Source organism: Podarcis liolepis, assembly GCF_965112155.1.
Source record: "Podarcis liolepis genome assembly, chromosome: 11".
Taxonomy (NCBI): domain Eukaryota; kingdom Metazoa; phylum Chordata; class Lepidosauria; order Squamata; family Lacertidae; genus Podarcis; species Podarcis liolepis.
Window position 1 is genome coordinate 37,016,835 of NC_139565.1, and position 11,214 is coordinate 37,028,048.

General features: G+C 43.9%; 1 protein-coding gene across 1 annotated transcript; it reads left to right on the forward strand.

The window, feature by feature from the left end:
• The first annotated feature begins 1,836 nt into the window (after positions 1 to 1,836).
• On the forward strand, positions 1,837 to 9,993 carry F2RL1 (F2R like trypsin receptor 1). Its single transcript, XM_083465489.1, has 2 exons — positions 1,837 to 1,996; positions 7,209 to 9,993. The coding sequence occupies exons 1-2, from the start codon at positions 1,924 to 1,926 to the stop codon at positions 8,306 to 8,308; spliced, it is 1,173 nt and encodes a 390-aa protein (XP_083321615.1). The 5' UTR covers positions 1,837 to 1,923; the 3' UTR covers positions 8,309 to 9,993.
• The last annotated feature ends 1,221 nt before the right edge of the window (positions 9,994 to 11,214 follow it).

Consider the following 11,214-nt stretch of genomic DNA (forward strand, 5'->3'; position numbering starts at 1 on the left):
TCAGGTGCACTTAGTACAGACTAGCAGCTATATAAGACTGCTTGCCATATTTAAAAACAGGGATGGGAAACCTAGTCTTGCAGATGTTGGGTGGGTGGAGGTTTTGAAAAGGAAGGCTAGAGCTGTACCCTTGAAATCATGATCTCCCAAGATGGCTCTTCATTCACTAACTGGCTAAGGATGCAATCCTAACCCCATTTACCTGGGGGTATGCCCCCCTAACCTCAGTAGGACTTCCTTCTGAGTCAGGGGTGCCAACTTCAATAAAACAAAGGTGCATGCACACCATTTGAATGGCATTGGCAAGGCCCATCAACTTTGGGGAACCCGAAGGGACCTCAGCCCCTAGGAGTTGGCTCCCATGTGTAGACATGGATTGTGATGGACTAGTTTACTGAATCCATTACTTTTACTGAAGTATCCTTTACAGAATTCCGTAGGACTTGCTGGCAGCTAAATAGGATTAGAAACGTAGCCTTAGGCTGCCTACATTTAAAGCCCATTAAGAACACCCCAAGCATCCTGGGAACTGTAGTTTGTTAAGGGTGCTGGGCCTTGTCCGGGTGAGGGTCAACTACAATTTCCAGGATTCCTGTGGGGGCGTGCTTTAAATGTGTGTCACATAAAGCCTTTTGGTGCCTGCGATTCCTGGGAACAGGGCCAGATTTAGATTTGATGAGGCCTTAAGCTGCTGAAGGTAATGGGGCCCTTTATATGTCCAGCTGTCCTTGGTCACTATTTTTTGTGTTCAATATATGGTAATTTGAGGGATGTGGGTGGAGCTGTGGTCTAAACCACAGAGCCTAGGGCTTGCTGATCAGAAGGTTGGCGGTTCGAATCCCTGCGACAGGGTGAGCTCCTGTTGTTCGGTCCCAGCTCCTGCCCACCTAGCAGTTTGAAAGCACGTCAAAGTACAAGTAGATAAATAGATACCACTCCGGAGGGAAGGTAAACGGTGTTTCCGTGCGCTGCTCTGGTTCGCCAGAAGCGGCTTAGTCATGCTGGCCACATGACCTGGAAGCTGTCTTTGGACAAACGCCAACTCCCTTGGCCTATAGAGCGAGATGAGTGCGCAACCCCAGAGTTGTCCGCGACTGACCTTATGGTATAATTACCTTTACCTTTACATGGTAATTTATGGACCTAACAGGCTGTTGTTATTGTTGTTGTTGTTTGGTCGTGTCCGACTCTTCGTGACCCCATGGACCAGAGCACACCAGGCACTCCTGTCTTCCACTGCCTTCCGCAGTTTGGTCAAACTCATGTTGGTAGCTTCGAGAACACTGTCCAACCATCTCGTCCTCTGCCGTCCCCTTCTCCTTGTGCCCTCCATCTTTCCCAGAGCATCAGGGTCTTAGATACCTAACAGGTATCTAAAGCCATTTGCACATAACAAAATATGTATGTTATCAAAGTAATTGTTGAACTGAAATACAATTAAGAAGTATATTAATAGTGAAATACAATTAAGTATATTAATAGTGTTTTTATCTTATATTTTGGAAATGTACATCCAGTGGGTTTTTTTCCTTTAATTTTTTTTGGGGGGCCCTAAGCTACAGCTTGTTTAGCTTATACGTAAATCCGGCACTACCTGGGAACATGTCTGGCTCTGCTCGTAGGCGCTCCGCGAGCTCGATGGCGGCGCGCAAAGCGCCTCCGCCTCCGCGCCACGTTCCAGAGCCCTGAGCTCACCTCGCCCCTCTCCCGAGGGCAGCCAAGAGCGCCTACCTACAGCCAGGCGCGGGGGAGGGGGAGGGCAGGACTGGAGCGATGACGTCACGGAGGTGCTGCTTAGGCGCCGCCCCCTCCCGAGCCCTCCACCTCTCCCTTTTTAGGTATCAGTGAAACTGCCCAGTCGCCGTCGACGCTCGAGGAGGAAGTTGGTGGTGGCGCCTTTGCAGCGAGGCGCGTGCCGCGGAAATGGGGCGCCTCGGCCGGGCTTGGCTGGGGTTCGTGGTGCTGCTTGGAGCTCTGATGCTCGCTTCTGCCACAGGTAAGGCACGCAGAGCCCTGTGCTCGCCGAGGGGAAGAAGGTGGCGGGGTCCTTTTCTCTGTCTGCCCTCCAGCCTTTCTCCTCCTGGAGATTTCGCTGGCCTTTGGCTCAGGTAGACTTGGTTTGCCTCTTCTTAGTCCGAGCAGCAGGATCGGATCCATGTTTAGGCAAAGTGGAACTAAGTGCGGTGGGGCTCCCAAACAAATGTGCAGAGAGACTTGCACCTTTGGGGATGTTAACCCCCCCCCCCCACTTTCCATTATTATTTCTCCGTGTAAGGTAAACAAGGCTTAACTTAATGTCCCGCTTTGAGTGCATGGCTGCAAATCGTATAAGCTGTCCCAAGCATATACTGAATGCTTCCCCACCCCTCTCTTTTAACTTCTGGGTCGCCATAAGTCGTGTTTACCTGGAGTAAAGCTCTTCAGCAGTGGCTTTCAGACTGCTCAACTTTATGGAGTCTTCTCCACACTGATTTATTTGCCTTTAGAAAGTGCGAACACCACTGACTTACACTTCCTCCTTGCACCTTTTGGCTTTCACTTCAAAGCTACCAAGTGACTAATCTCTGTGCCTAAAACATTATTTTTTTTGGCGCGGGGCTGGGGGGACGACTTAGAACATTGTGTTAATATCTGATTTACTTTGAAGTCTACAAGAATTATCTGTGTTCTTGTGCATGGGTACTAGGTGTTAGACTTCACTTTGATCTCTTCAGTAAGGCATCCAGTAAATTTTGTAAATAACAACAATAAAAAATTGTCTCTAAGACAGAAGGTTCTTACATAAACCTGATATCTTGACAATGCTTTCCTTTGAACCATGGTTTATATTTAAAATATGTATGTAAAATAGCTTGACACAGACTGATTTTTTTACCACATTAGAAAACCTAGTCTGAAAAAGAAAACTTAAAGATCATTGAATCTTTAATTAAGCTCTCAGATATTAGTTCTAAGGATCTGATCTCCTGAAAAAAATCAAAGTATAATCTTCCGGACTGTAGCAAAACAGTTCTATCATGCATTAATGTGGGATTTTGGGGAGCAATGAATAACACTTTAGGCCAGGGGTCAGCAAACTTTTTCAGCAGAGGGCCGGTCCACTGTCCCTCAGACCTTGTGGGGGGCCAGACTATATTTGGATATTAAGAAGAAGAACAAATTCCTATGCCCCACAAATAACCCAGAGATGCATTTTAAATAAAAGGACACATTCTACTCATGTAAAAACATGCTGATTCCCGGACTGTCCACAGGCCGGTTTTAGAAGGCCATTGGGCCGGATCTGGCCCCCGGGCCTTAGTTTGCCTACCCATTCTTTAGGCTGTGAGATTCAATATAATTTTATTAGGCGTTGGTATTAGCTTGTAGTAAATGAATAGAATGCATAATCTTAAAAGATTAGGAAAGTGTTGGTAACTTGGGGCTCTTTTCATGCCTCCTGGGTATGCCTTGCAGTGCAAACATTCTCAGGACTTCATTTTGCATAAATGCAACTTGTACAATTGTAAAATGGCCTTATACCAGTTCATTGAAGGCTCTTCATAGATCACTAAATGGACATCCTCTTTTGCTTACTACGTTTTGTAAGAATTGACTGGGCAGTCCAAGATACTAAGATTGGATAAACAAAGTACCGGTATTCACTTTGTGTCTAAACTGCTCGATGTTAAGGAGTATTTATTTATTTATTTATTTAAGAAGAGATAATGTAAGTTTTCTGCTTTGCAGTGGCTTCTCTGCAGCTTTTAATTTTGTGATGGTGTTAATGGTTGTTTCCGCATGTGTTAAGCTTCTGTTTGAATCTAAATGCCTTTTATGGTTCCTGCAACTTCTACCTGGGGAGCACAGTTAATTAAGAACAATCCAATACTTCTTTTCTATGGCATCTGTGCATTTAGACTCTGGTTTTGTTGCTATGTTATATCAGCTTGAGTAATTTTCTAGAAAAACCACTCTCGTTTTTAAAAATGGTTCAATATCTACAAAAGATTTCGTAATATATTTGCAGGAGTATGGCACCCACCCCTAACATCTCTTTCAGCAGAAGCCAATGAAGTGGACTAAAAAGTCTGGCAAACTAGCTACACACACAATTACTCATACCACGCCATTGATGCACATGAAGCTTTCTGGCGTAAAACCAAAAAGGCAGTTCCTGTCATTCAAAGAACCTGTATTCTGAAGTTGGAGAGTGGGGGGAAAGCAGAAGTATGTCAGAGACAAGTACACATACCGTATTTTTCACTCTATAAGACGCACCAGACCACAAGACGCACCTAGTTTTTGGAGGAGGAAAACAAGAAAAAAAATATTCTGAATCTCAGAAGCCAGAACACCAAGAGGGATCGCTGCGCAGTGAAAGCAGCAATCCCTCCTTCTGTTCTGGCTTCTGGGATAGCTGCACAGCCTGCATTCCCTCCATAAGACGCACACACATTTCCCCTTACTTTTTAGGAGGGAAAAAATGAGTCTTATAGAGCAAAAAATACGGTACTTTGTTGTGGTTGGAGATAAGCTGTACTTCCTGGAGTGATAATCATACAGAAGGTCCCAGGTTCAAACCCCAGCATTTCCACGTAGGGCTAGTAAACACTGGAGAGCTGCTGCCAGTCAGTGTAAGACAGTATTGAGCTAGATGGACTAGTGGTCTGACTCAGGAACATACCAAGAGAGTGGGTGGTTTTCCTAGCCAGGTCTGCCTTGTTCCTTGGGAGTGTGTTTTGCCTTCTCATACTGATCTGTCTGCTTGACTGTGCAGAAAGTGTAGCTACCACTTGAGCACTGCCTGTTCACACATAATGTCACTGTATCTAAACCATCCACTGCAGCTCCTGCAATGTGCCTTGGCGCCCTTTTCAAATTTGACACTGGCGATTGTGGTTTACATCTTCCTACTGCAGGAGGAATGGTGGAGCAACATTCCTAGGGCTAAGGGACTATATTTGACTCTGTGAGAAATCAATGGGTGTAGTTGTCTTGCAAGACCTAGCTGCAGACGCCAACCTTGCTCCTGAGGATTTCACAATATGTTGTAAAAAAGAGAGAGAGGAGAGGAGAGAAAGCATTTTGTAAAATTCCATATGGCTGGCCCTACCATTGGGTAGACAGAGTTGGCTTCCATAGTCTGCAGATGCTGTAAGGTGTGGAACGATGGCAAGATGTTGGATGATGGAGCTCTGGGCTGCATAGCCTCTCCTGCACCCCCTAGGCTAGCCACAACCTCCAGGGCACAAATGATGCTGCTGTCCTATAATGGCTATTTGATTAAGATCCAACCATAAGATTGGTTGCTTCCTGTACATAGACCAATGGGGAATGATCTTTTCCTTTAAGCCAGGCAGCAAAATATATTGGGTTGGCTCTGCAGTGTGAGTTTAAAAGTGAAATTAGTGTAGACTTCGCATTGTGACCTTTCTGTGGTAGGACATGGGTAATATTTCCAGGGGCTAAGAGAACACTGGAGGTAGGAGTAGGAGGCATGTTTCTTGCTGTCTCTTCTTTCCCATACCTCCTGCTCATTATTTGTGTACACTAAAAACACTTGCTAACAAAGTGAAAACATAAATGTTTCAATACTGGTTTTTCAGGTACTTTTGAGTGTGTGCTATACAAAGCACAATCTATTCCAGTTTTCTCCTGCTCATAGTGCTAATGAATGAGTGAGCCTTTTAGTCAGTGGCTCCAGTTAGCATCCAGTGTTAATATCTAACTACATAATGGCATGAGTTGCAGCTGTGTAACAACTTTGCTATTAGTCAGGGCCAAACCCTCTTGCAACCAAGTGTGCTGACCATGTTAGGTAGTTGGGAGCAGGCGTTGAAGAGCACTTTGGCTTAATGCTCCACCTACTATTGCATTAGTTAGGCAGAACTACGTGCTATGAATGAAGCATACTGTTCCCAGTCCTGTGTTTACTTTATATCACTTATGTAGAAGAAAGGTAAAGGGACCCCTAACCATTAGGTCCAGTCACAGACGACTCTGGGGTTGCAGCGCTCATCTTGCTTTATTGGCCAACGGAGCCGGTGTACAGCTTCCGGGTCATGTGGCCAGCATGACTAAGCCGCTTCTGGCAAACCAGAGCAGTGCACGGAAACGTCGTTTACCTTTCCGCCAGAGCGGTACCTATTTATCTAGATGCACTTCGTGCTTTCAAACTGCTAGGCTGGCAGGAGCAGGGACCGAGCAACGGGAGCTCACCCTGTCGCGGGGATTCGAACCGCCAAACTTCTGATTGGCAATCCCTAGGCTCTGTGGTTTAACCCACAGCGCCACCCGCATCCCAGAAGAAAGGTACTCTTAAGTATTTGGGAGATAGATAGATATAGATGAGAATGAATGAATGAAGACAATGTGTTTCTCTCCCTTGAGCCCAAGAGAGAGTTCAGTCCTTTTTGTTTTCAAAACTCTCTCATAGCAGTGTATAGGTTAATAATCCATAGCTTGTCTGTCCTCACCAGCTCTTCCAGACAGCGTCTGCTTGAAGTCACCACACTCCCAACTTCCACCTCCTTTCCCCAATACCATTTATTCTTTGTGAAATACACTTATAATGCAAATGCAATACACTCACTGGATTGCTCAAACTCTTAAGACACAAAATAATAAGCCTAACTGGTGGCAAAAATGGCTGAGAACCAAGAAAGTATAGTGGTTAGAGTGCCAGGCTAGTACTGGAGAGACCTGGGTTCAAATCCCAACTCAGCCATGAAGCTCAAGGTTGAGACCTTTCCTCAGTAACAATCTTATTTGCATCACAGGATGTTTGTGAGAATAAAATGAAGAGGGGGAAGCAGTCCACCTCCTTGAAGGAAGGGTGGGATAAAAACATGGTAGATAATAAAGTAAAATGACCTCCATAGGCTTTAGCAGGAACAATGGTCAGGCATAAGGAAGGATTAAGCATGATGGATAAATAAGGTAAGAACAGCCACTGAGGGTTTTTCCAGGAACAATGGACAGGCATAGGAAAGATTAAGCATGGCCTTCACACTCTCTTCTTCAAAAGATTCTAAATTTGTGGGTCGTCTTGATGAAGTCAAGCTTGCCAGATAGCCCTGTCAGTTCAATGGTAGAACTCCCCTAAACCAAATTGAATTATAGTATCCAATTAAGTATTTAGGAGTGTTCCCTATGTAGGCTTCATGATTATCATGTTTGGTTTTTCACCAATGAGCAGCTAACACTCTTGCCTTTCTCCTTTTTAGAGAGAAATCCAACCAACCGGACAAAAGGAAGAAGCTTTATTGGTCATAAGGTCAATACAAGCGACACCTCTAAAGATGCATACACTGTGGATGCTTTTGCAGCCAAAATCCTCACTGGCAAATTGACTACAGTCTTCCTTCCCACGGTCTACATTCTAGTGTTCATCATTGGCTTGCCAAGCAATGCTATGGCTCTGTGGGTCTTCTTCTTGAGAACGAAAAAGCGGCACCCAGCGGTGGTCTATATGGCTAACCTGGCAATGGCAGATCTCCTCTTCGTTATCTGGTTCCCTCTCAAGATTGCATACCATATTAATGGCAATAACTGGATCTATGGCGAAGGCTTGTGCAAAGTACTTGTTGGGTTCTTCTATGGAAACATGTACTGCTCTATCCTTTTTATGACATGCCTCAGCGTACAAAGGTATTGGGTGATTGTGAACCCCATATTGCACTCAAGAAAGAAGTCGGAAATTTCTGTGGGGATTTCAGCTGCAATATGGGTACTCATCCTCCTTGGCACCATTCCATTGTATCTCGTTGACCAAACTGTTTATGTTTCTAACCTCAACATCACCACTTGTCATGATGTCCTGCCTCATGCAGTGTTGGCTAAAGACATGTACAACTACTTCCTTTCTCTAGCAATTGGAGTTTTCTTATTCCCCGCTGTTCTCACCACTGTTTCCTACGTCCTCATGATAAAGACTCTGAACGCTTCCATTACAGATGAGAACATTGGGAAGAAACGGAAAAGAGCCATCAAGTTCATCATTACTGTGCTTTCCATGTACTTGATCTGTTTTTTGCCCAGTAATGTTCTGCTCGTGTTACACTACGCCCAGATCACAACCCACAACACCAGTAATGTATATGCCTTGTACATTGTAGCGTTGTGCCTTTCTTCCCTAAACAGCTGCATCGATCCATTTGTCTATTACTTCATTTCAAAGGACTTTAGGGACAACCTTAAAAACGCACTCCTCTGTCGAAGCGTGCGCACTACAAGGAGGATGCAAGTCTCTCTCTCGTCAAACAGATACCCAAGGAAGTCCCCCTCTTATTCCTCCGGTTCACAGACTACGAAGTCAACCTACTAAATTTATATTTGGATGGAGGTTTGGTCTCCTGTTGGCAATGAAAAACTGAACGGTGTTTGCCTTACATAACTTCATAAGAACTTCCAAACTGCTGTATCCTGCCATCTTTCCTGGGGGATGGAAAAACCAAAAGCAGCTGGCCTGATACTTGCGCTAAACAAATCATCAGGCTTCTGCTTCTGTAGACAAGTTAGTTGGTTTTAAAGGGGACCTTCATTGTAAATGCTGATAGCCACTGCTAGTTCCCAGGTTTATTGTTATGGTCTTATGTAATCACTAATCTCCAGTAATAATTAAAAGGTTTGCGTTTTGAGGGTCACAGTCCTTCATGAGATAAGTTTTACAACACACATGTAGCAGTTTGTAGACAGATGATTCAGTTATGTTTGCCAAACCTATCTGTTGCCAATCTCAAGGCCCTATTGTATTACTGATGTCCAAGTGAGTATTGTTTGCACTGAGATATATATAGATATAGATATATATCTAAGGTTTTTATATATATATAATTTATAAACAACTCTTTATATTTTAAATATGCTGTGAATATGCAATGAGACCAATAATGTAGTCTCAGTGTAGCATGCAATTATGTGCTTTTTTCAGAAATGTACTTTGCAGTAATTTTGTTTCCAATATTTTAAACTTTTTATAAAGTGATACTTTTAATAAACTCCGATTTTTGTCTATTACGTTTAAGGTATAAATATTGTCTCAAACAGCATTAAACAGGGGTGGGGAGCCTCATACCATGGAGCCCAAATGTGGTCTTCTAGACCTCTCTGGACTCTTCCCAAGCGGCACCCCTGCAACTTGCTCTGCCCATGAACTGAGCCAAGGTAGGGTGCCTTGTGATATTTGTATGCTCTGCTCACAGGTAATAAACTGACCAATGACCTTTTCGTACAGCAAGTTCTTAAATGTGGATTATATGAGGGGCTCTGGGATCCAGTTTGAAAAATAAATTTGCAGATTTTTAAAAGGACTTATTGGCCACATTTGCACATAATGCTAAGCCAAATGGGCTGCCTTCTGCAATGGTGATTGCAGCCACTTTGTTCCTCCCTGGCCCTTTTAGCTCTGCCTGTTATAAGAACCAGGAATTGTGCTTAAGTTCTTTTTTTCTAACCATGATCTGTAGCCAAGGTTTTTTCTTGGGTACAGATCATGGTTAAGGAGGACTGCAGTGACTAGTATGCATGACACACACTAAGCCAAACCTGAGCTAAAATAATTTCTTAAGAACAAAGCGAGAGTGAGCTTTGCATGAACTAATACATTTGCACAGTCCTGCTAAGCCATAGTTTGGTTCAAGCCATAGTTTGGCCCTTCTTCATGTGTCTCCTCCATGAGAGGTCCAAAAGGTGACAACACAAAACAGGGCCTTTTCTGCAGTGGCTCCCCATTTGTGGAATGCTCTCCCCAGGGAGGTTCGACTGGCAGCTTCATTACACAGCTTTAGGTGCCAGGTGAAAACATTCCTTCAGCCAGGCCTTTGGCGGATTAACATCAATACCCTTTTAAACGGGTTTGTGGGAGGGGGGTTATTGGTTTCGTTTTTGTTCTTACTATCTATTTTGTGTTTTTTATCTTACAATTTTATGTTGTGAACTTCCCTGAGATCTACGGATGAAGGGCTGTATACTATTTTTAAATTTTTTTAAAAAAATAAAGTGTTATGCAAAGTGGGCCACTGTGTTTCTGAGCCATGGAACAAGAATTTGGTTGGTGCTGTGTTTTGCTTGGTTCTGCTAATAATTACAATCCCTAACTTTTCCTTTAACTCCCAAAGCATGCCATGAGAAACGAAAGCCTCTTGTAGACCATTTTACTTAGGAAGCTTCCTGTTTCACCAGCTAGTGTTCTTCTTTTGCCTCCTCTGAGTCAGCTGCTGGGGAGACTGGTCAATGTTGCCATGTTTCTGACTCAGAAGTAACTGAATCATCATAAGGTCACTGTAGAAAGACCCACCCTCACAGGTGACTGCTGGCTTCATTTTGGCACAACCAGCTGCTACTGGGCTGTACTAAAAGAGAATCATGCTCTGAATGACAATGATTCATGAAGAAATACTGGAAGGAGTGGGTTCCTCCAGTTGTTCTAACTTTCTTAATAGCTGGGGTACAAGAATGAGTCGGGCTTCTAATTCAGTGAAGGGTCAAAATGTACCTAAGCAGTTTAGAAAACACTATTAAAAAGAGTTACATAAAGTGTGTCATCACACCTTGAATGGAAAAATTAATAGCTCTGGTGCATCATCGAAATAAAGGACCTTCTGGCCCAGCATTTTCTTTCCCCTAGCAGCCTACCCACACATCTCCAGAAAGCCCGCAAGTGGGACATGAAGACAATAGCCCTCTTCTATTCTGGTTGCTGCTACCAGCAGTTGGCCCTCAGAACGTGTAGCTACCATGATTTGCAGCCACTTGTCCTCCATGATTTTTCTTTTAAATGAACATGAGTTCTCCTGTGTTATAATGTATGCTCAACTGCTGACCTATGGACATGCCAATTTAGTGGGCTGAAATATAAAGTCAGAAGTGACTTTGGGGGTACACCAGTTGAAGCCTTTGCTCAGTGCAGGACCTGCAATGCCAGATGCAACTGCAGCTTCCCTTATAGATAATGAAATGACTCCAGTGAAGGAGAGCCCACAATCTCCCTGTGTAGGCCACATTTAAATCATGCATTTAAAGTACTATTGATACCACTTTGAACAGTCATGGCCCGCCCCCTCCACGAAAAAGAAAAGAATTATGGGAGCTGTAGTTTGTTAACAGTTCTGAGAGTTTTTGGGAGATTCCTGTTCCTTTCACAGAGCTACAGTTCCCTGAGTTCCCTGTGAAGAGGTAGGGAGTGATAAACCACTCTGGCAACTACAGCTGTAGGAGGGGAATAAGAGTTGC

Coding starts and splice junctions, on each gene's coding strand:
- F2RL1 (XM_083465489.1), top strand. CDS start 1,924: ATGGGGCGCCTCGGCCGGGCTTGGCTGGGGTTCGTGGTGCTGCTTGGA. Junction 1,997..7,208: donor GATGCTCGCTTCTGCCACAG/GTAAGGCACGCA, acceptor TCTCCTTTTTAG/AGAGAAATCCAACCAACCGG.